Below are 26,274 nucleotides of genomic sequence, written 5' to 3' on the forward strand. Positions count from 1 at the left end.
GCACACACACACACACACACACACACACACTGACACCACACGGGCATGCACGCCACACACACATTTCTTCTGTACCTGTAGGTCTCTCTCCACCAGAGCATCGATGGCGAGACGGTATTCTTCTCTGTAGTGGGGGGTCAGGAAGTTAGGGTCCTGGGGGTTGTCCCCGATGTCCGAACTCTGGGACCGGTGGGCCATGATGGGGTCGGGGTTAGGGGGAAGGGACTCAAACCTTTGGGAGAAAAATATACACATAATATATATATTTTCGTTTTTCGTTTTTTTTGTCAGATAGATTGTAGCTTCCATCATTTTTTACTTGATTTAGTAAGGTTCCTCTGTTAGTGATAGAGTACCCTAAACAAATATGTTGTGTATTAATGTGACAGAGCAAACACCCTTACTAAAACAATCTGTTGCCTAGTGTATACCAACATAACACCAAAGACAGTATAGTATGAAGATATGCAGAAACTGCTTCTCCAATATAAATCCCCGATCACGCTTGTAGGCGATGTCATGGCGACGTTGGCTAACAAAGCTCATGTGCAGAAACACGTCATCGGGTCTAACGGTCATGTTGCGCCGAACTGCGCATGTGCAGGCTGTCAAATGAAAGGCACTCCTTCGTTGTTTTGGACAAAAATTTTAACGTGTTAGTTTGTCACTTTCACGGGGTTGTAGTAATGACAGGTTCAGTTACTTAAGACATTGGCTCCAATCTATTGCCTTTAGAATTCGACAAAATTAACAACTACGGACAAATCTTTCACTTCTCCCATTGACTTGCCAAACCCTGTCGGTCGAGTCTGCTTCGCGACGCGTTCCCGGAAGTGTCAAGATGTTGCGCCTCTGGGAAAAACTCTGTGATAACCCTCTCTATCAAAAAGCAACACACAACACCCATACTGTACCCAGAGAGGGGGAGGTAGAGATAAAGAGATTATAAAGAGAGCAATGGGTCATAGGAGAGAGAGAGAGGGCGAGAGAGCTTATATAGAGAGCAATGGGTCATAGGATAGAGAGAGGGCGAGAGGGGGTGAGAGAGAGGGCGAGAGAGAGAGATTATAAAGAGAGCAATGGGTCATAGGATAGAGAGAGGGCGAGAGGGGGTGAGAGAGAGAGCTTATAAAGAGAGCAATGGGTCATAGGATAGAGAGAGGGCGAGAGGGGGTGAGAGAGAGGGCGAGAGAGAGAGATTATAAAGAGAGCAATGGGTCATAGGATAGAGAGAGAGAACTCTTAGTGACAGTACACTCAGGTAGACATGCTGACCAGATCAAGACGACCTACATAATAAAGGTATTGTTGTTGAGTCATTGACAACTGGTGTAACGAGTACACCCTTCACATTAACACACAATCCTGCTTACAGTAACACATCTGCACAAGATTTAACAGAAATTACAGATCACAACAGTATTTAGTGATTAATATGACAGTAAATACTAATATTTAGCATGGCAATGCCAATGCCAAATGTCATTATGATACAGATGATTAATCGAATATCAAATCAGGTCGGGATTAAAAAAGAGAAACAGACAGAAAGAGATACAGAGTGAGATTAAGAGAGAAAGAAGAAAAGCGAGAGAGATCTGTGTAGACAGGTTCATCCATAGTTGTGTTGAGTAAACATGTCTTACAGGTGTGTCAGGCTGTAAGTACAGATGTAGGATCTTAATTTGAGCCAGTTTTCGTAATGGCAGAAAACATTGTATGTTCAAAGCGCTACTTGAATTTGTGGGTGTCCCTAACCTAAGTTTTCTCAAGTTTGGGCCAACTAGAAATGTTTAGTTCAGGTAACACTTTGACCGAAAAGTTAAGTAAACTAAAAAAGGCTGCGGAACCAGTTACTAAATAATAACTAGTTGAATCAACTAGATGTTTTTTTTAAGTGCCTGTCTGGGGTAATACATATTACAGTGCAATAGCATGTCGGAATGACACTGATGACGTGTTTATTTGTTCACATCCACCAACTGAAAACACTGCTTAGAGTGTTCCGCATGCTGGCACAGTACAGATGGTATATGGAGACTGGGCACATCTGAAATTACACCATATTCCTTATACTGAACACTATATAGGGCATAGGGTGGCATTTACTGGGCATGCTCTGAACATGAGTCTGAACACATGTCAACTAGACAGGAAGTGTTTTTACCTGTTTGCTCACCTCACCATGAAAACCTGCAGCTTGTGAATGACGTAGCCTGCGGCTTGACTGACTGACTGTGTTGCTCAGTTGGTAGAACATGGCGCTTGCGACACCAGGGTTGTGGGTTTGATTCCAATGGGAAACCAGTACAAAAAATGTATGACCTCACTACCGTAAATTGCTCTGGATAAGAGCTTAAAATGTGTGGGTGTGAATGTGTGTTAACCCTACAAATAGCAGTGTTGGGTGATTTGGAAAGCCATAGTCAATCAATCAACATTATAATAATACTCTTAGGGAAAATATTTATCTTTAACGTACAATCTGTGGATACTATGCGATTAGAGAAGTTCAATCGCATAGTAGCAGAGGGCTGGGTTGAGAGTAGCAGAGGGCTGGGTTTAAAAAGCTCATGATCGGTAATAGTTATTACTGAAAACACTATATAGATGTCCAAGTACTAACTATCCGAAAGGTTATGTGTGTATATACACTACATGACCAAAAGTATGTGGACACCTGCTCGTCGAACATCTCATTCCAAAATCATTGGCACTAATTAATATGGAGTTGGTCCCCCCTTTGCTGCTATAACAGCCTCCACTCTTCTAGGAAGGCTTTCCACTAGATGTTGGAACATTGCTGCGGGGACTCGCTTCCATTCAGCCACAAGAGCAATAGTGAGGTCGGGCACTGATGTTGGGCGATTAGGCCTGGCTCGCAGTCGGCTTTCCAATTCATCCCAAAGGTGTTCGATGGGGTTGAGGTCAGGGCTCTGTGCAGGCCAGTCAAGTTCTTCTACACCAATCTGGACATACCATTTCTGTATGGACCTCGCTTTGTGCACGAGGGCATTGTCATGTTGAAACAGGAAAGGGCCTTCCCCAAACTGTTGCCGCAAAGTTGGAAGCACAGAATCGTCTAGAATGTCATTGTCTGCTGTTGCATTAAGATTTCTCTTCACTGGAACTAAGGGGCCTTGACCGAACCATGAAAAACATCCTCAGACCATTATTTCTCTTCCACCAAACTTTACAGTTGGCACTATGCATTCGGACAGGTAGCGTTCTCCTGGCATCCGCCAAACCCAGATTCGTCCGTCGGACTGCCAGATGGTGAAGCGTGACTCATCACTCCAGAGAACGCGTTTCCACTGCTCCAGAGTCCAACTGACTTGATGGAAAGGTGGCATCCTATGACGGTGCCACGTTGAAAGTCACTGAGCTCTTCAGTAAGGCCATTCTACTGCCAGTGTTTGTCTATGGAGATTGCATGGACGTGTGCTCGATTTTATACACCTGTCAACAACGGGTGTGGCTGAAATAGCCGAATCCACTAATTTAAAGGGGTGTCCACATACGTTTGTGTGTGTATATATATATATATATATATATATAAAAACGGATGTATTTTATGTAACTGTGAAAAAAAACTACCATGTATGTAAAATGTGTGTAAAATGTATATGTAACAAAAAAAACTTTTGTCCTCCAAAGAGGATACGAGTGGGTGGGTGTAAGTCGCGATGGATAAGAGTGTCTACTAAAATGTGGGGGTGCATCCGGGTGGGTGGGTGGGTGAGTGGATGGGTTGTTCTGTAGCGTACAGTGTGGTGATTAAATGTAAAATGTAAATGTAATGTAAAATCCACACACACCTAGAGCTATAGGTAACCATAGTAACCAGGTACGTTATAGCCCTGCCCACTCGATAAAAGGCTGGCTGTAGTTTACTCAGCAGCAGCACTGAGACTCACCAGCAGCCTGCTAGCTACGGCTAACATGCTACATCCTGCACAGTGATTGTCTAGTGGCTAACCTGCATGACTCTGTGCTCCAAGGATAACATTACCTCAAGGCATTAAATAGTCCTACTCTCAAATCACAGGTTTTTTTTTTTTTTTTTTTTTTTTAAGCTACAAATGGACAGAACCAAAACAAATGATCTAATGATTCTGTCTCTTCACAGCAAAATCTGCAGAGCTGGGAAGATTGTATCCCCCATATAAATAACATTCTATTGGTAGCAAGAATTTTATATAATAATTTAAATTGAAAGATTCAAATTTTTTAATCCGGTGTCGTTTTGCGTGTCAGTTCATAAACACTATGCCATGGGATCGGTACATCAAAAATCTCTTCCCAACTATTTTGCAATCTATATGGGACGGCTGTCAATCATTTGATCCTTAAGTGAAACTGATTTCTTTTTTATTTATCACAGTTTTCCTTAACCAATTATGTTCTTTAATGCAAGGCCGACAGACAAGTTCCTTACTTTCTCCCCCTTCCACTTTCCTCTTCCACTTTTGCGGTAAGGCTGCAATTATTTGGTTGTAATTTTGGGTAGAGCAGACATTTCCATATGTTTTTGTTAGCTGCATGTGCGACATAACTCCACCAGTCCTACCGATGATATCATTTACAAAGATTATACCTTTTTTAAACATTCTGTCAAAAAATTAAGTTTTTTTGTCAATTAGTATATTTGAATTTAACCACAATATTTGTTGCATTATTTGTTCTGTCATTTCTGGAGGATTAAATTGAAATTGCAACCAACTTTCTATGGCTTGTTTTAGAAATAGTGATATTTTGGAGATGAGTGGTTGTGATCTGAATAAAGGGAAAAAGGCCATTCTTGAACATTGGGTGAGACAATCTTACTAATTTGCTTGAGAACCAGTTTGGATTTAAGTATAACTTTTGTATGACTGAAGCTTTTAGTGATAGGTCTAATGCTTTAATATTTAATAATTTCTGTCCTCCGAATTCATATTCATTATATAAATAGGCCCTTTTAATTTTGTCTGGCTTGCCGTTCCAAATAAAATTGAATATTTTTTACTCATATAATTTTTAAAAACAGTTCGCTAGGCGTAGGCAAGACCATAAGCAAATAGGTAAACTGGGATAATACTAAAGAGTTAATCAGGGTGATTTTTCCACAAATTGACAGGTATTTACCTTTCCATGGTAGCAAGATCTTATCTATTTTTGCTAACTTTCTATTCAAATTTATTGAAGTGAGATCATTTATTTCCTTTGGGATATGTATTCCGAGTATATCCACATCACCATCAGACCATTTTATTGGTAAACTACATGGTAATGTACATTTTTTATTTTTTAGTGATCCAATACGTAATATAGTACATTTGTCATAATTTGGTTGTAATCCAGAGAGGTTAGAAAATGTATCTAGATCCTCTATGAGGCTGTGGAGGGATTCTAGTTGTGGATTTAAAAGAAAACATGAATCATCAGCGTACAATGACACCTTTGTTTTTAAGCCCTGGATTTCTAATCCTCTGATATTATTATTGGATCTGATTTTAATAGCTAACATCTCGATGGCCACAATAAATAGATATGCCGATAGTGGACAACCTTGTTTCACTCCTCTTGACAGTTTAAAACTTTCTGAGAAATAGCCATTATTTACTATTTTACACCTAGGGTTACTATACATGATTTTGACCCATTTTATAAGAGATTCTCCAAAATTGAAATGCTCCAGGCATTTATATATAAACTAGGAGTGGGCGATATACCGGTTTGATAGTAAAAACCGGTATTGTGCCGCGCCATGATATGGATTTAGCAATATCATGGATACCGCGATTTATTCAGAATTCATAAATTCGAATTTTGCATCAATATTTTTTTGTTCCAAATTTCAACTGAGTGATAGTACTAAGTAGCTACATCTTTTTTTTTTTTTTTTTATCCAACCTTTCTTGGTTCTTACGAATAAAATAATGTATGTTAATATGTTGACCTATTTTTATGAGCGCACGTCGCATGCACTTGTTGCACGCATGTAGTGCTAGCAACAAAGAAGTGTGCAGGCAGCTGCAGTTAGGAGGCAGGTTAACTATTGGGGGAAAACTTTACAATCCAGGATGAGCGAAAACACAGAAATTGATGTTGCTCAAGAGCAGGAGGATAAATTGGTTAAGAAGAAAGGGGGCACCTCTGTTGTTTGGAACTGGTTTGGCTTTAAAATCTCCGACCCCGACCAAAACACTACCCTATGCAAGTTGTGTCGTCGTGTTGTCTTAGCAAAAGGTGGAAACACGACCAACCTGTTCAATCACTTAAAAAACATACATGTCCGTGAGTATGAACAATGCACCAGAATGCGTGAGACAGTAAGCCCAGGAGCTCGCCCGAAGACAAGCCAGACTCGCACTCAACAATCAATTATATCATCATTTGCTGCCGGTACTTGCTATGAGAAGACGAGCAAAAAATGGATAGACATCACAGCTGCGATTACAAATCACATAGCGAAGGACATGGTACCGATTCAAACTGTGGAGAAAGAGGGGTTCAGAAAGTTGATTCAAACTCTGGACCCAAGATATGAGATCCCGAGCCGCAAATATTTTAGCTAAAAATGCCTGCCACAGCTTTACACAGAATGCTGGGACAGAGTTTACAGTGAGATAAATAACATTCCATTCTTCTCCACTACTGCCGATCTATGGTCAAGTCGTACCACAGAACCTTATATAAGCCTCACAATCCATTACATAGACGGTGACTGGAAACTGAAAAGTAAGTGCCTACAGACGTCTTATTTCCCAGACGACCACACCGGGGAAATAATTGCAGGTGGGCTGAGGGACATACTGTCGTCCTGGGGATTAAAAGAGTCGCGTCAAGTTTGTATGACGACCGACAGCGGATCGAACATGATCAAGGCATTGCAGCTGAACAAGTGGGCAAACCTTGGATGTTTCGGACACAGGCTGCACAATGCTATTGGTAAGTTTCAGGACTGTAGCCTAGGCCTACCCTGTATGATGCTTATTATTAAGAAAAAATACAGCTCACATCAGCCATGTACCGTAGGCTAAATCTAAGCACATCAGATTTGTAAAATGTGTAACAGTTGAATGTAAATGCCGTAAATCCTCAAACAAAGATTAAAAGTTATATTGTATTGTGATTTCTATATAAAAATGCATTATTATTAATTATTATTGTATTGTGATTCGATTATTTTTCACCCTATTATTTTGATTTCTTATTCCCAATTTCCAGAGAGGAGTGTCCAAAACGCTCCCGGGCCACAGGGGTGTGCGATTTCCCGGGCCACAGGGGTTTGCAAAAAGGTGGTTAGCACGTTCTCATACAGCTGGAAAAAGCAGAAGGCCCTGATGACAGCACAGAATGAACTAAGCCTGCCCCTGCACAAGCTCATCACAGAATCTCCGACAAGGTGGGGATCTCGTCTGAAAATGATGGAAAGAGTCCTGGAGCAGGAAAAGGCCATTACACAGGTCCTGGCAGGGGACAAAAAGACACGGCACCTTGTACCTACCTGGCAAGACATCCAGGTCTTGGAATCAGTCACAGCAGCACTGAAGCCACTCCAGGACTTTACAGATGCCCTGTCAGGAGAAGCGTATGTGAGCGTGTCCTATTTGAAGCCTGTCATCAATCTGTTAAATGCAGAGGTTCTAAATCTGAGCAAGGACGATACAGAACTGACCAAAGAGATCAAGATCAAGGTTCTTGATTACTTGAATAACAAGTACACTGACCCTGCAACAGATGAGCTGCTCTCCATGGCTACCTTTCTAGATCCAAGGTTCAAGACCAGGTACATGTCCGCTGAGAAACTGGAGGACATTAAGGTATTTATTCATTTGTTCTTGTTTTATTGCTTCAAATGTAAAGCACTTTGGGCTGCATTTTATGTATGAAAGGTGCTATACAAATAAAGTTTAATTATTTTCATTTTTTAAGGTGAGAGCTGCCTCAGAGACCGAAGCCCTCCTGGTGGAGAACACAGCCCTGGGAAAATCGTCTCTTGCAGAGGATCACACTGACAGGGAGAAAGAAGCTTCCACTGCTCATCAATCAGGCAAGAAGCCCAAGAAGAGCCTTGGGAGCTTCTTTAAGCAGACCAGCAGTGCACCTGCCTCATGTTCAGAGAGGCAGATCATTGAGCAAGAGCTGAATAGCTACATTCTGGCAACGGCAGCAGACAGCGAGTCTGATCCTTTGGAGTGGTGGCGATTTCACGGATCTAATTTTCCACGTGTGAGTTGTCTGGCAAAGAAATACTTATGCATCCCTGCCACAAGTGCCCCCTCTGAGAGGGCATTCAGCACTGGGGGCAATGTGGTGACATGTCACAGGGCAGCACTAAAGCCAGAAACAGTCAACATGCTGGTATTCCTGGCACGGAACTTGTGAAGAAAGTTCTAGTGAAGATTTGTTGATATTGTTGATAATTGATGGTTGAGGCTTGAAAGGTTTAGTTTCAAACGGTTAGTTTTTTACATATCTACGGACCGTAGCCAAAACAAACACACGTATTTGAATTTGTAATTACCTTATTTTCTTTATCTCCTGTTATTTTTTATTTAATTTTACTTAATATCTAATTTATATATATATATATATAGGCCTACCTACCTCATGTTTACGGAATGCATGTTTGCACAATACAAATAAAAACTTTTCAGGTCCATACGGTCCAATGCCTCACTCTTTCTGGTTATATAAGGTTCAAATACATATTTTTCCTTAACTAATATAATTTAACCAAGAAGGGATATTAAAATGTGATTCATATTTTTTTACGTCATATATCGTGATATCATATCGATATCGTCTGGACAGTGGAAAATATCGTGATATGAATTTTAGCTCATATCGCCCACCCCTAAACCCAGTCGTACTTTATCAACTGCCTTTTCGAAGTCTGCTATGAATAGCAGGCCTGGTTTCCCATATTTTCCATAGGGTTCTATTGTTTCCAATACTTGCCTTATATTATCTCCAAATAATAATAATAATAATAATAATATGCCATTTAGCAGACGCTTTTATCCAAAGCGACTTACAGTCATGCGGGCATACATTTTTGTGTATGGGTGGTCCCGGGGATCGAACCCACTACCCTGGCGTTACAAGCGCCGTGCTCTACCAGCTGAGCTACAGAGGTTTTTTATCTTCCATGTAAAAAACCTGTCTGATTAGAATGAATAATATCCGACAATACCTGTTTAATTCTATGCGCTATACATTTTGCTAGAATTTTTGCATCACAACACTGAAGTGTAAGGGGCCTCCAATTTTTTTAATGGACTGGATCTTTATATTTTCCACTTGTATCCTGTTTCAGTAATAATGAGATCTTCTTCTTGAGTGTCAGATAATCTACCATTTACATAGGAGTGGTTAAAACATGCTAATTACGGTCCTCTTAGTATATCAAAAAAGGTTTGGTATACCTCGACTGGTATGCCATCCAACCCTGGAGTTTTCCCGGACTTAAAGTCTTTAATTGCATCCAGAAGTTCCTCCTCTGTAATTTCACCTTCACAGGATGTCTTTGTCATATTTGATTAAGGCCTGCGCTAACCTATCCTCTGAGGTAAGTTGTTGTGTCAGAATGAGAGCGTAACTGTACAGGTGGGGTTACTCACCTTGACCTTAAGGCAGGTAGAAATTACACAACAAACACCGTAAACCTGAGATATCTTCCACAAGTTGTGTGTGTGTGTTTGTGCGTGCGTGTGTGTGTGCTCATTGGTTGAGATTGGGTTAAGCCAATCACACGCTGTTTTACTGGCTGTGAGGGAACAAGGGGCACACTGATTGGTTAGCAGACAGATGAATGACAACATCCAGTGCTGACCGTGTCTGCTGTACCTGTCCAACAAGACATTCCCACACGGGACATCTATTTGTTTGGTTTGTTGTGGCAACAACAACTTTTTCTTTACCTCAAGTGATGACACAGGAATAATAACAGGAATTGTGTGTGTGTTTGTGTGTGTCTGTGTGTGCATGCGCACATGTGTTTGTTATGTGTTTCTCAGAAAAGGGCAGAGAAGGGCAGGACTGTTTTAAAGGCAGCAAACAGAATGGGTTTGAAACCACAAACCACTTCAGGAGGATTTAATAACCAAACCTCCACTCCAGGCTATATAGTTATATCTATCATCTCTGTCTGACTCAGAGTTACCTAACCCATGCTTGTTCAATCAACGTTCCGACCCGCCATTCTCTGCATTCCTGTGTAAACAACGGGAGAGAGGGGGACAGAGGAAGATAGAGAGATAGATAAAGAGAGAGCGAGGGGGGAAGGGGAGGGAGAGGAAATGATAGAGGGAGCAAGGGAGAAAAGGCAGGAGAGAGAAAAAGAGAGAGAGGAGGATTGATGGAGATAGAGGGAGGGAGCGAGGGATAGAGAGAAGAAAAGAGAGAGGCAGAGGGAACATTTGTCTCTGTCTCAACACGTGAATAAGTAACTGAGGCTGCGTTTGCACAGGCAGCCCAATTCTGATATTTTCTGCACTAATTGGTATTTTGACCAATCAGATCAGCTGTGAAAAATATCTGATGTGAAAACATCTGATGTGATTGGTCAAAAGACAAATTAGTAGAAAGAAATATCAGAATTGGGCTGCCTGTGTGAACACAGCATGAGGAGACAGAACCTGTACAACTATACACACACACCTTACACACATACACACCTCATACACACACCTGAACACGCCTCACTAAACAAACACACAGATTGATCCTGCATACCGATTCTGGTGGATTCTACAGTTAGTCGTTTAAATAGGTCAGCGAGAGTAGTGCAGAGCGAGAGAGAGAAGGGGGGGGGGGGGGTGTACCTGTCCTTCTCTATATCATCACTCGCACGGGCAGATCTGAAATGACACCCTATTCCCATCATAATTCACATAGGGCTCTGTCCAAAAGTAGTGCACTACATAGGGAGTTAGGCCGTCATTTGAGACACAGCCACAGACATAAGTACCTCTACCTGTCCTATATCATCAGGATGTCATCACTGTCTGACTGAAAAGACAACAGCACCACATACAGTACAATGACTCAAGGTCAGATACTACAAGTACACAAAGGGCTGGAATGCATTCTCGAAAGCACGAGAACAAACACACGGATTGACATTGACCCTGAGACAATGCAAACAAAGGGTGCAGCCTTGACAGCATATGATCTAACAGGAGGAACATGAACACACACATGCACGAAGAAATCTATATGTGCTATTCCAATCTGCAAATCCTCTATTTTGTAATATAAAGACTGAAAACTTAGATGTGAAGGTTGGTCATTGAGTTTACAAGTGTGTAGGTGGTACATATGCTAAAGTTCATGTTGTATGGTATAGACGTTATGATTCAGAGGCCAAAGCAGACTAAATAAGTTAGAGATACATATATTGTAGCGACTGAGGGGGCGCAATCTGCTGAAGCGAGGTTTGAACCAGCAACTCTATGCTTGTGGGGCAAGTACACTACCACCTGCGACTTAAACGGCTGGCCCCCTGGGCAAAAGCTGAGGCAGTAGTAAACACGCACACGTACAGGCACACACACACAATCACAAACACACACACACACACAATCACAAACACACACAATCACAAACACACACAATCACAAACACACACACAATCACAAACACACACACACACACACAATCACAAACACACACACACACACAATCACAAACACACACACAATCACAAACACACACACACAATCACAAACACACACACAGAAAGTAGTAGGCTGACATACAGGAAGGCTAAAGTAGGCCTATTATCAGTCAGATACAAAGCAGAACATCTGTACTCAGCACACACACACACACACACACACACACACAAACAAACACCTTCTGTGTGGTAATTTACAAGACATAGGACTTTGATTATCAATTGACTTTAGTCCAACTATGTAGTCTACATTATTAGATAACACGACAGACAACATCTTGTCCTGTTTATGCACGACAATATATAGGCTATAATAGAGGGCTACTATAATACAGCAGTTTATTTGTGTGTATGCGAATTTATATCAATTAATTGATGACTGCCAAGCAAGTCTTGCAGAGTTTCTATTGGTTGGCAGCTTTCAATGAAACCAGACGTTATTACAGAGTTATTACTAGAGTAGCTTAATCCAACAGTGATCGCAATAGATACTGTCGGCTACATAACTACAGTAAACTTTTGACTGCGTCAAGGATCAAAGTGCTATTTCATTCTCTTGGTATAGTATAGGCTACATATACTGAGTTACATTGAGATTATGTATACTAATTCATAGAAGGCACGGAGAGATCACCTGGATAAATTATCACTTGGATAGATTGACCTGTTTCAGAGAGAGTTGTTACGGACATAATGATTCAGTCTCTTACCCTCAAGTGGGCAACAACCTGTAGGCTACTCTTGTCTATCTGGCTTGAACCGCTGTGTATGGCCGTATATCCGTTCCGCGGTACTTCCACTAGTGTTCCTCGGCTCGTCTGTGTATTACATTCCTTTCTCCCATTGGGACTCCACCCTATCCGCCCAAAACGCCCAGGAGCTCCACACTACTCAGGCCTGACCTGTCTGCCTCTGCTAAACCTACCTCTTTGCCCGTGCTCTTCCACACCGCGGAGATACAACAAGGAAGAAGTTGAGCAACTAACTCCCCTTCCCTCCCTCCTAACTCCTCCCATTCTCACTGTTGGAAAGCTGACAGTTGAAAACTATTGGAAGTTGACTACTGGCATATTTCAAAAACTGTTACCACAGAGTTTCTAAACCCAGAGCCGCAACATCGCGAGACTTCCGGGAACGCGTGCTAAACAGACCAAGCATACCAGGCAGGGGTTTGGATTTTGAAAAGTCAATGAGAGAAGTGAAAATAGCTTCCTTAGTTTACATTTACATTTTAGTCATTTAGCAGACGCTCTTATCTAGAGCGACTTACAAATTGGTGCATAGTTCTAGGCACAACCTAGATTCGAGCCAATGTCTTAAGTAGTTGAATATGTTATTACTCCAACCTCGTGAAAGTGACAAACAGAAACGTTTTCATTTTCGTCAAAAACAACTTTATATTGAAGGAGTGCCTTTGATTTGACGGCCTGCCAGTGCGCAGTTCGGCGCGAGACGACACACGATGACGTGTTTCTGCGCATGAGCATAGCAAGCCGACGTCGCCATGACATCACCTACAAGCGTTATCGGGGATTTCCATTGGAGAAGCAGTTTCTGCGATACTGTCTTTGCTATTACCCCCCCTCTCCCTCCTTCTCTTTATGTCCTCTCTCTCTCTCTCTCTCTCTCTCTCTCTCTCTCTCTCTCTCTCTCTCTCTCTGCCGACAGGGAAGTCTGAGACATAGAGCTCTTGTTTCTTCGATGACTAAACCATCCTGCATGCTGATTCAGATGCATAGTGTTAACATAACAAAGTTGTCCATGTCTACCAGTAGGTCTAATCCATCAAAAAATGTTGAGTTGTACTTGATCTGTTTGCCCTGCCCAGTACAATCCCACTGGGCAAAACTGGTTAAATCAACGTTGTTTCCACTCATTTCAACAAAAAAATGCAATGTGATGATGTTCAATCAAAGTGGAAAACTGATTGGATTTGAAAAAAGTCATCAATGCAAGGGAATTTCAGTATTTTTTTCACCTAACTTTTTACCTAAATCCAATGACATGGTGACATTCTTTGTTGATTTCAGGTTGAATTCAGGTTAGTTGACAACTCAACCAAATGTTCATTCATGTTTCCCATATCCCTAAGGGGCACTGAGTTTTCTTACTGTGTGTGTGTGTGTGTGTGTGTGTGTGTGTGTGTGTGTGTGTGTGTGTGTGTGTGTGTGTGTGTGTGACATCTTTTGTTCTGTCAGATCAGCTCCACCCTGCTCCCCTGATATCCTGCAGCACACACACACACACACATACACACACACTGACATATGCATGCTTGTTCAGTGCAGGGTGTGTCTCACGGTCTGGATGTCTGCCCACGTACCTTGGTGCACCCTGCCCTGTGTTACACACACACTACATGCACACACCTGATCTAGACCGGCATAAGCAAATCTACTCTGGTGTGTCTGATAACACAACTAGCTCTCAGTCTCACGTTAGAATTAGACGTTCATCTATGTTTCTGAAACGTCAAATTTCTAAGTTGTTCCAAACGTCAAATTTCTAAGTGTTTAAGGTTAAGTTTAGGCATTAACTCTGAATTTTTAAGGTAAGTGTTAAGTTTAGGCATGAACTCTTAAATATAATGGTTAGGCATTAACTCTGAATGGTTAAGGTAAGGGTTAAGGTTTGGGATAGGCTTAAAACAAAAATCTCAAAAACAACTTTCCATCGCAGGATTCAAACTCGCAACCTTTGGAATCAGGGGCAGATGCTTACGCCCTCCACAATCCCCGTCCACAACACCAAAACCTACTTGAAGGTAACAGCGCTCACTGTTGCCCCTAGTGGCCAGTTTCCACGTAATCTCCCAACGTCCTCAGACATGGATGAACGTCGAATACTGACTTGTATCACGGGTGACCTGGCTGTGATAACAACACTCCATGAAAGTTAATTTGCGTACAGTGTGAGTGTATTACCATACGTGTGTATGAGTGAGAATGTCTTAGACTTAGTGTGTGTATGCTGCTCAACTGAATATTTTTTAACTAAGTTAGCAGCTGGAAAAGTGAGTGTGTGTGTGAGGTGCGATTGAGGGTGTGGTCTCTTCTAGGAATGTGCCACAGGCTTCAGGGCCACACCAAGCTCCTCTTTCCTCCTCTCTCTCTCTGACTCACCTCCTAGACATAGAGCAGAGCCACAGGTCTGGGCCTGACTCTGGACAGCAGAGAAAACCTGGCATGGATCAACACACTTGGAACTGGACAGTAAGCTGGGACTCAGAGAGAGTGGATCAGTGGATCAGGAGTCTGAGAGAAATCCTGTCGGCAGCAGCATTAGCCTATTGCTTTCTCTCAACCTCAAGTCTCAACTCTAGAGACACTGGGGTTTGGAAGGCGAGGTTAGGAGTTGGTTTAGATCCTCCTGTGTGTGTGTGTGGTTTTCCCTGTGTGTCTGTGTGTGTTTGAGTAACTGTAATAATAGATGACATACGTGCTAGTTAAACAATTAACACCCGACACACTGTGTTAAGTACCTCTGTGTTGGCTTCAGATTACTGTCCCTGTAGAGTTGTGGTGTGTACCTGCATGATATGTGACACACACACACACACACACACACACACACACACACACACACACAGACACACAGACACACACACACACCAGCATGAAGGAACAAGAAAAATCTGTTACTGTAGGTTTGACTCCAATATGTGACAGAATCCTAGAGGGATGAAAGCTGAACCTTGAGAAAGAGACTGACAACAAGTTCTCAGGTTCAACAGACCTCAGAGAGGAGCATGCAACCATGGCCTCAGCTCTGTGTGTCTCTCTGCTCCCTCCCTCCCCCCGTCAACAGGTTCTACAGCATTAGTACATACTAGCTTGTCAGGTGGAATGGGGCTGATGCTATAATTAACATAATTACAGATACTTACAGTGTAATGCATGTAAAGGTTGCTCACAAGCCAAAGGATACACACACACACAGTGGTATTTATTTAACTTTTAACCAAGAAAGATCCTTGAGCTTTTTATGAGGAGTGTAGTTGTTCTCATCCCAGCCATTGGCAGTGTATATACAGTATACTGTATATTTGACCGCCAGAAGCCTACGCTAACCCAATTTCCCTAACCCTAACCTCACTGAAACTACACCTAACCTTAATTAATTTCGACCCCTATGCCTAATCTTACATTTTTCTTCTGCCAGTCGAATATCCGCTTCCTTTCAATAATGCCTGAATAAAAAATAAAACTATAATTATGTAAAAATCATCTAGAACCACAATACCAAACAGAGGAATACAATACACAATATCAAGGGAAAAAGAACAATCCCAAAACTTTCAACAGTTTGCTTCTACACACTGAACATATGACTATCTGTAACTATGAGCCATGGGACTATCTGTAACTATGAGCCATGGGACTATCTGTAACTATGAGCCATGGGACTATCTGTAACTATGAGCCATGGGACTATCTGTAACTATGAACCATGGGACTATCTGTAACTATGAACCATGGGACTATCTGTAACTATGAACCATGGGACTATCTGTAACTATGAGCCATGGGACTATCTGTAACTATGAGCCATGGGACTATCTGTAACTATGAGCCATGGGACTATCTGTAACTATGAGCCATGGGACTATCTGTAACTATGAGCCATGGGACTATCTGTAACTATGAGCCATGGGACTATCTGTAACTATGAGCCATGGGACTATCTGTAACTATGAGCCATGGGACTATCTGTAACTATGAGCCATGGGACTATCTGTAACTATGAGCCATGGGACTATCTGTAACTATGAGCCATGGGACTATATGTAACTATGAACCATGGGACTATCTGTAACTATGGACCATGGGACTATCTGTAACTATGAGCCATGGGACTATCTGTAACTATGAGCCATGGGACTATCTGTAACTATGATATACACAGTGGCCACTATTACAGTGTGTAGTTCCAGGGTTTAGTCTGTGTGTGTGTCTGTTGTCTCTGTCTGAGTCTGTCTCCTGGCCTCATCCAGCTCCTCCTCTAGATGGCAGAGCTGAGACAACTTCAGCTGTTCTATAGACACATGCAAGCACACACTCATATCAAACACAGATACATCACAGTTGCACACCTGATGGTGCACTAGCTCATGTTAAAGTCTATCGTGTGTAGAGGTTCTTATCAGCCTTCAACAGCTGAGACTGGGTGTTTTCTATGCTCTCTATTTCAGCAGACAGTCTGTCTGGGCTCTGGAGGGAAGAGACATAACATTTAGTATTCACAGATCTGGAAAGACTGGATAGATGAAAGCAATATGGTGGACGCTCTCTAAAGGCTATTGGCAGGCTAGGTAAGGTCATTGCCATTTATTTTAACAGCTATTCAGTTCTATTGGATTCATAGATTTCTCACAGGTATAAGCAGACAAACTCACAAAGACAGAGTTTATGTGCTTATGCTGCTCTATCTGCTGCTGGAGCTGGTTTTCAAGCTTTATCCCGTCAGAAAAAGCACACAAGATCAGTGGCGATTTTAGCATGTGAATCTTGGTGGGGAAAAAATATATATATATATTTTGATGCATGCCAGCAAAGCCACTGCACAACACAACACTAAACAATACATTAATTGCACTATAACGGTGACAAACAGTGCCCACAAACTGTTAGGGCCCACATAAAGCTGCCCCGACAGCAGAGTCCCAACACCTTACCACTGCTACACCTGGCTATCAGCGGAGCCTTGTCTGGCAGCGAAACAATTCATTCAGCCTCATTTACTGCTGTTAACATATAGACTAATATGTTATAAATTGTGTTCTTACACTGGTACAGTTATGCCCTATGAGAAATGTACAACTGCGCATGTGCGAAAATAAAGAAAGGGTTTTTTCCCGCGTTCTGGTTGAAACACCAACGATGAACATGTGTGTTTATTCCTCCGTTAAGTAAGCCGGTATTCCTGTCCTGAAGATGATAGCACCAACAGGTTATGGGCCCAGGAGGGAACATGGAAGCCGATGGAATAGATTATGTTTCGACGGAGATGAAAAAAACTACGAGTTATGGGAGACGAAGTTTTTGGGACACTTGCGTTTGCTAGGGCTAAAGGCCACCATATTGAGCGTGGATGAAGATGAAGAAGACGGAGAGAAAAATGAAGAAGCCTACGCCGAATTGATACAGGTTTTGGATGATAAAAGTCTTTCCCTGATAATGAGAGAAGCAGCAGATGATGGGAGAAAAGCGTTGAAGATATTGAGGGAACATTATGCAGGTAAAGGGAAGCCACGTGTGATTAGCCTCTACACTGAGCTAACTTCTCTTCAGAAAGCCAGTGACGAAAGTGTTACGGATTATATCATTCGTGCTGAGACGGCTATTACAGCACTGAGGAATGCTGAAGAGACTTTAAGTGACGGGCTGTTGATTGCAATGATTCTGAAAGGTTTGCCCGAATCATTTAAGCCGTTTGCCATCCACATAACGCAGAGTGACGAGCCGACAACTTATGGCAAGTTCAAAACCAAGTTGAGGAGCTATGAAAGCACCGAGAAGTTTAGCGCCATTTCCACTGACGACAACGCGATGAAGGCAAGTAACATTAAAGTTAGCTGGCCAAGAGGAAGAGATAAAGGGACCGAGATAACCTGCTTCAACTGTGGCCAGAAAGGGCACAAGGCCCGGGAATGTACCGTTACTGGAGAGCACAGAGAACGGAGACAGTGGTGTAGTTTTTGCAAGCGCTCCACTCATACTGACGCAAATTGCAGACGAAAAAGAAGAGACAATGTGAAACAAGCAACAGATGCTGAAGGCCACACATTTGCATTCAAAATAAGTGACTGTCAGGTTCGTGGACTGAAACATAAAGGGCTGATGGTTGATACGGGAGCAACGTCACATATAGTCACGGACATCGGGAAGTTTAAGGAGTTTGACGAGACTTTCAAACCGGAAAAACATTCCGTGGAGCTGGCTGACGGAACAAGAACGAATGGTGTCGCGGAGAGGAGAGGTGCAGCGGAGGTTTACCTGAGAGACAACACGGGTTGTCGGGTGAAAACAACGCTGACGAAGGCGCTGTACGTGCCGTCGTTTCCACAGGACATTTTCTCGGTTAAAGCAGCGACAGCCAACGGAGCTTCAGTCAACTTTCGACAGGGGTGTAACAAGCTCATCCACAAGAACGGTACCACTTTTGACATCGAGGAGTACGATAGACTTTACTATCTTAACACTGTAAGTGATGAAAATGATGATGGCTGTCATGGGTGCTATGATATTCACACATGGCACAAAATTCTTGGCCACTGTAATTTTGAGGATGTGTCAAAGTTAGAAAATGTGACAGAGGGAATGAAAATCACAGGTAAGATTGACAAATCTACCCTCAACTGTGAAATCTGCACACAGGGAAAATTTGTTCAGAGCAGAAACAGAGAGCCTGATGAAAAGGCAAAAGCAGCTCTTGAGCTTGTGCACACTGATTTGGCTGGCCCTATTGAGCCAGAGGCGAAAGATGGGTTCAGATATACTCTAGCATTTACGGATGATTATTCAGGGGCAGTTTTTGTGTATTTCCTAAAAGCAAAAAGTGATACTGTAAAAGCTACTGAGAAGTTTATTGCTGATGTGGCCCCTTATGGAAAAATAAAGTGTGTCAGGTCAGATAATGGCACAGAGTACACAGCCAAAGAGTTCCAGTCACTGCTCAGTAAGAATGCCATAAGACATGAAACTTCAACCCCTTACTCACCCCATCAAAATGGGACCGCTGAGAGAAATTGGAGAACACTGTTTGAAATGGCAAGATGCATGCTACTTGAGAGCAACCTACCAAAGAAATTGTGGACATATGCTGTAATGACTGCTGCAGTAATTCGCAATAGGTGTTACAATAAGCGTGTAGGACAGACTCCACACTACATGTTTACTGGGAGAAAGCCTGATCTTTCAAAGATGAAAGAATTTGGATCTGTTTGCTATGCATACAGACAGAACAAGAAAAAGTTGGACTCAAGATGTGAAAAGGGTATTTTTGTCGGGTATGATAAAAATAGTCCAGCATACCTAGTCTACTACCCAGACACTGGAAAAGTTCTTAAAAACAGATTAGTCAAGTTCGTTACAAAAGGTGTAGTCGAACGCCAAACTCAGACAGATTTGGAAATGAGTGATGATCTTCATGGGGAGAGATTTCAATCCCCCATGCCAAAAGCCAAGATGGCAGCTCAAAATTCCGAAGAGACACAAGATGTGCAAATCGAGACTTCAGATAGTCAGAGTCCACGCTATCCAGACAGAGAGAGGAAGAAGCCCCAGTACTTAAAAGACTATGAGTGTAAAGTGAAGTGTGATGACCAGATACCACCTAGTGTTGACTACTGCTACAGAGTAATGTGCAATGCACCACAAACCTTCAAAGAAGCAATGATTTCACCAAAATCAGAGATTTGGGCTACTGCTATGAAGGAGGAGATGGATTCCCTTAGGGAAAATGATACATTCACATTGACCACACTGCCAGAGGGTAAAAATGCAGTGGGGGGCAGGTGGGTCTATGCGGTCAAAAACAATTCAGATGAGACTGAGACATACAAGGCAAGATATGTTGCAAAGGGATATAGTCAAGTGGCAGGAATAGACTATAAGGAGACTTTTTCTCCAACTGCAAATATGACATCAGTACGTTGTTTGATGCAGCTAGCAGCTCAGTATGACTTAGAGTTACATCAGATGGATGTCAAAACAGCATATCTACATGCTCCTATTGACTGTGAAGTGTACATGGAGCAACCAGAGGGTTTTGAAGTCAGGTCAGATACAGGTGAGCAACTAGTCTGCAAACTGAACAAGTCACTGTACGGCCTGAAACAGTCAGGAAGGAACTGGAACAAAATGTTGCATGATCACCTTAGTGAAAATGGTTTTACACAGAACCCAGCTGATCACTGTGTTTACAACAAACAAACTGCAACAGAAAGGATCATTTTGATAATTTGGGTCGATGATCTAATTATCGCTGCTAGTGATAGTGACTCACTCACAAGTGTAAAAGAAATGTTAAGTGAAAAATTTAAGATGAAAGATCTTGGGAGGCTTAGACATTTCCTAGGCATTGATTTTACACAAAGTGAAGGGAAAATAAAGATGAGCCAAACAAGGTACATAACCAAGATACTGGAAAGGTTTGGTATGTCAGACTGTAAAACAAGGTCAACACCATGTGAACAAAAAACAAACTTTGATGGTGATGGTGAACCTATTGATTCAAAAAGGTATCGTGAAGTGATAGGCAGCTTGATATATGTGATGACATGTACAAGACCGGATATCAGTTGGATTGTCAGCAAGCTGTCACAATACCTATCAGAACCAAAAGAGCAACACTGGATAACAGCTAAACATGTGTTGAGGTACTTGAAGGGGACAATGAATCAGGAGTTGTGTTACAAAAAGGGGGTGGAAAAACTCAACCTCGTAGCATATAGTGATGCTGATTGGGCAGCAGATCAAAGTGACAGACGAAGCATAACAGGGTATTGTTTTAGTTTAACTAAATGTGGACCTGTTATTTCATGGAGGTCTAAGAAGCAGCCAACAGTAGCTTTATCTACATGTGAAGCAGAGTACATGGCACTGGCTGCTACTACACAAGAAAGTTTGTACCTTGTACAGTTATTGGGCCAGATGGATAGTGAGTGCCAATATGCACCAGTAACAATCTTTGAAGATAACCAAGGTGCAATTGCTCTGTCAAAGAACCCAGTATGTCGTCAGAGATGTAAACATGTTGACATCAGATATCATTTCATTCGATCTGCACTCAGTGATGGCAAAATAAGTATTGAATATTGTCCAACGGCAGACATGGTTGCAGATGTTTTGACTAAACCTGTAACGAAGTTCAAAAATGAAAAATTATTGGGTTATATGTTTGGAATGTAAACTGACATTTGTGAGATGTATAACTGTAAGCTAAATGTGTTGATAGTTAGGTTGAATACGACTTGTACAGTATAAGAGCAAGTGGGGGTGTTAACATATAGACTAATATGTTATAAATTGTGTTCTTACACTGGTACAGTTATGCCCTATGAGAAATGTACAACTGCGCATGTGCGAAAATAAAGAAAGGGTTTTTTCCCGCGTTCTGGTTGAAACACCAACGATGAACATGTGTGTTTATTCCTCCGTTAAGTAAGCCGGTATTCCTGTCCTGAAGATGATAGCACCAACAACTGCCTTTAAAAAACCCATAGCTGATATGGCTGACTTGTGGTTTTTACTGACAATTGAGACGTACCAACTATGGCATAAGGGGACGACGAGCGGATAAGAGGCAATCCGTAATTTTTATTAAGACATTCATGAGCGAGCTAGGACGGATGTATCAATATAACTATTTGTTCAGCACTTTTGAAATGTACAGCGACAGAATTCAGAACATGGGCCTTTCTTACAGTATTCTCCCTGTACACCAAGTCAGAACCGTAGAATAAATAAAGGGGGCATATAAGCAGACAATGAAAGCTCTTACAATATTAAATGATTACATTTCTCTAAAACAGGTTATAGGCTACATGTGCACCACCAAGTCAGAACAGTAGGCAAAATTATGAGGGGAAAAGGGACCAAATTATTAGGGTGAGGCACATGGGCTACTAACAGCTTACTATCCAACATACACTTAGTATTACTTTCTTAGCTACAGTATACATATCTCCCTGGAATATTACATAATTTATGCAGCAGCATACAATACATTTTTGGACTCAACTTGTTGTGCTGTGCTCACTTGAACAGGAAGGTGCCGCGGCGGTCCTTCGTGGGCAAATGTTGTTTATGTCCAATGGCCGATACGTTTTATCTATAATTTCTCTTCATAATTTTTCTTCATATGACAAGGATTGAAAAGGATTTGCCAGTAGACTGTCGAATTGATTCAGATGATGACTGCTAGCTTGCTTGCTAAGATTTTGAAAGTATGATGTTGACATGATCAGTCCAATCAAAGCTACGGTAGATATAACGTGGTTTGAAGTCATTTTATCTGAGGCCAATGACCTTGAGCCTTCTTGGATGGGCACTTCTAATGTAACTCTATGGTAGCACCCAAGGGCTTGAATTTTCGAGCTCTACCCATAGATTTTGCAGTGATGTAGTGAGCCATTCACGGCGCAAGTAGAGAACATTACCAACCACTACGCACCATATTTTCCGCTGGCTGCCCCACCACCACAGAAAGCACTGAGCTAGGCTGAAACACCTGCATTTTGGAGCTGCCTTACTCAAGAAAGCACAAAAGAGACCCCTTTTTCAGGACCCTGTCTTTCAAAGATAATTCATAAAAATGCAAATAACTTCACAGATCTTCATTGTTAAGCGTTTAAACACTGTTTCCCATGCTTGTTCAATGAACCATAAGCAATTAATGAACATGCACCTGTGGAATGGTCGTTAAGACACTAACAGCTTACAGACGGTAGGCAATTAAGGTCACAGTTATGAAAACTTAGGACACTAAAGAGGCCTTTCTACTGACTCTGAAAAACACAAAAAGAATGATGCCCAGGGTCCCTGCTCATCTGCGTGAACGTGCCTTAGGCATGCTGCAAGGAGGCATGAGAACTGCAGATGTGGCCAGGGAAATAAATTGCAATGTCCGTACTGTGAGACGCCTAAGACAGCCCTACAGGGAAACAGGATGGACAGCTGATCGTCCTCGCAGTGGCAGACCACGTGTAACAACACCTGCACAGGATCGGTACATCCGAACATCACACCTGCGGGACAGGTACAGGATGGCAACAACAACTGCCCGAGTTACACCAGGAAAAATCCCTCCATCAGTGCTCAGACTGTCCGCAATAGGCTGAGAGAGGCTGGACTGAGGGCTTGTAGGCCTGTTGTAAGGCAGGTCCTCACCAGACATCACCGGCAACAACGTCGCCTATGGGCACAAACCCACCGTCGCTGGACCAGACAGGACTAGCAAAAAGTGCTCTTCACTGACGAGTCGCGGTTTTGTCTCACCAGGGGTGATGGTCGGATTCACGTTTATCGTCAAAGGAATGAGCGTTACACCGAGGCCTGTACTCTGGAGCGGGATCGATTTGGAGGTGGAGGGTCCGTCATGGTATGGGGCGGTGTGTCACAGCATCATCTGACTGAGCTTGTTGTCATTGCAGGCAATCTCAACGCTGTGCGTTACAGGGAAGACATCCTCCTCCCTCATGTGGTACCCTTCCTACAGGCTCATCCTGACATGACCCTCCAGCATGACAATGCCAACAGCCATACTGCTCGTTCTGTGCGTGATTTCCTGTAAGACAGGAATGTCAGTGTTCTGCCATGGCCAGCGAAGAGCCCGGATCTCAATCCCATTGAGCACGTCTGGGACCTGTTGGATCGGAGGGTGAAGGCTAGGGCCATTCCCCCCAGAAATGTCAGGGAACTTGCATGTGCCTTGGTGGAAGAGTGGGGTAACATCTCACAGCAAGAACTGTCAAATCTGGTGCAGTCCATGAGGAGGAGATGCACTGCAGTACTTAATGCAGCTGGTGGCCACACCAGATACTGACTGTTACTTTTGATTTTGACACCCCCTTTGTTCAGGGACACATTATTCAATTTCTGTCTGTGGAATAATGTCTGTGGAATCTGTCTGTGGAACTTGTTCAGTTTGTGTCTCAGTTGTTGAATCTTGTTATGTTCATAAGAATATTTGCACATGTTAAGTTTGCTGAAAATAAACGCAGTTGACAGTGAGAGGACCTTTCTTTTTTTGCTGAGTTAATATATATGTTTTAGCTAAACAGGTGGAGCTCAAAACAGGTCGCCACTGCACAGGATATTTACACTCACCGGACAGTTTATTAGGTACCCCTTCACAAAAATTGATCGCTCCTACAGACAGTGAGTAACTTGGCCGTGGCTTGCTATATAAAGCAGGCAGACAGGCATCGAGGCATTCAGTTGCTGTTCGATAGAACGTTAGAATGGGCGAAACGAGTGACCTAAACGACTTTGAGCGGGGTATGATCATCGGTGCTAGGCGTGCCGGAATCCAGTATCTAAGAAACGGACGCCCTCCTGGGCTTTTCACGCACGACAGTGGGTTTACCGAGAAGGGTTTACCGAGAATGGTGCGACAAACAAAAAACATCCAGTCAGCGGTAGTCCTGTGAGTGAAAACAGCCTGTTGATGAGAGAGGTCGAAGGATAATGTTAGGAATCGTGCAAGTTAACAGGCGGGACACAAACTGGTAAATAACGGCGCAGTACAACAGTGGTGTGCAGAACGACATCTTGGAACGCACAACTCGTTGATCCTTGTCACGGATGGGCTATTGCAGCAGACGAGCACACCGGGTTCAACTCCTATCAGCTAAAAACAAGAAGAAGTGCTCCAGTGGGCACGCGATCCCCAACACTGGGCCATTGAGCAGTGGAAAAACATTGCCTGGAACATGACAGCAAGTTCAGTTTAATTGAGTGGCCTGCGCAGTCCCAAGACCTGGTTTCCTTGTGTTTGATGCCATTCCATTTGCTCCTTTCTGGCCATTATTATGGTACATCAGCAGCATCCTGTGATGTACCGCCATCCAGTCTACAGCAACTGCGTGATGCCATTGCGTCAGCATGGACCATCATCCCTATGGAACGTTTCTGACACCTTGTAGAATTGACATTTTAGTCATTTAGCAGACGCTCTTATCCAGAGCGACTTACAGTTAGTGAATACATATTTTTTTATACTGGCCCCCCGTGGGAATCGAACCCACAACCCTGGCGTTGCAAACGCCATGCTCTATCAACTGAGCTACATCCCTGCCGGCCATTCCCTCCCCTACCCTGGACGACGCTGGGCCAATTGTGCGCCGCCCATGAGTCTCCCGGTCGCGGCCGGCTGCGACAGAGCCTGGATTCGAACCAGGATCTCTAGTGGCACAGTTAGCACTGCGATGCGGCGCCTTAGACCACTGCGCCACTCAGGAGACACATGCCCAGAAGAATTCAAGCTGTTCTGGAGGCAAATGGGGTCCAACCCGGTACTAAATGGGTGTACCTAATAAACTGGCCTGTGTGTGTAGTCTGATCTCTCTGATGGTTATTGGTTCAAGCCCCCATTCTGACTGTTCCCCCTAATTCACTACATAATTTCTTTACCGTTGTTTCCTGTGTTTGAGCTTGGTCTTCTGGATCTGACATCTGTACTGTTCTATCAGGTCCACTTTCTTCCTGTTCAGCTGCTGCTGCCTGTGAACAAGGGCACATGCGCACATCCATGGGTCGTTACAGGAAATTAGTCCCTTTTGATATTTTAAGTAGAAATTGTGCACCTATATAGAATTTTAAAAGCCCATTATATTACATGATGTGCCCTTTGATATAGACCACATGGACAATTCTATAAATCTGAATTTGAATATGAATAAAGACTTGCTAAAGTGTAAAAATTCAGCATTTTCTATGACTTCTATGGACATTTTTACCCACTTAACCCCAATATTTCTCCAAGTTTGTACTATCTGTGATGGAGTGAGAGGGTGGGTGTGTGTGTGATGGCCGGTATATTCCTGCTCATTGGCTACATCTGCTGGCCAGGAGAGAGGGTGGCCCGGAAGGGAGAGCCTAATT

At 42.7% G+C, this 26,274-nt stretch overlaps 1 protein-coding gene across 3 annotated transcripts in view; it reads right to left on the minus strand.

The window, feature by feature from the left end:
* The window catches only part of LOC311126208 (protein FAM83H-like), a 38,678-nt gene extending 12,809 nt beyond the window's left edge, over positions 1 to 25,869 (minus strand). Inside the window, exons 1-2 of one of the 3 annotated variants that reach the window (XM_084158493.1) lie at positions 25,804 to 25,869; positions 76 to 232 (exon numbers count right to left, since the gene is read on the minus strand). In XM_084158493.1, coding sequence (XP_084014619.1) covers positions 76 to 198 — 123 coding nt within the window. In that variant the 5' untranslated portion in view covers positions 199 to 232; positions 25,804 to 25,869. Of the gene's footprint in view, positions 1 to 75; positions 233 to 12,378; positions 12,623 to 25,803 lie in introns of those variants that run through there. The other 2 variants (XM_084158492.1, XM_084158491.1) reach the window with 2 other exon arrangements.
* Between the last annotated feature and the right edge of the window lie 405 nt (positions 25,870 to 26,274).

This window comes from Coregonus lavaretus, assembly GCF_964263955.1.
Source record: "Coregonus lavaretus genome assembly, chromosome: 3".
NCBI lineage: Eukaryota > Metazoa > Chordata > Actinopteri > Salmoniformes > Salmonidae > Coregonus > Coregonus lavaretus.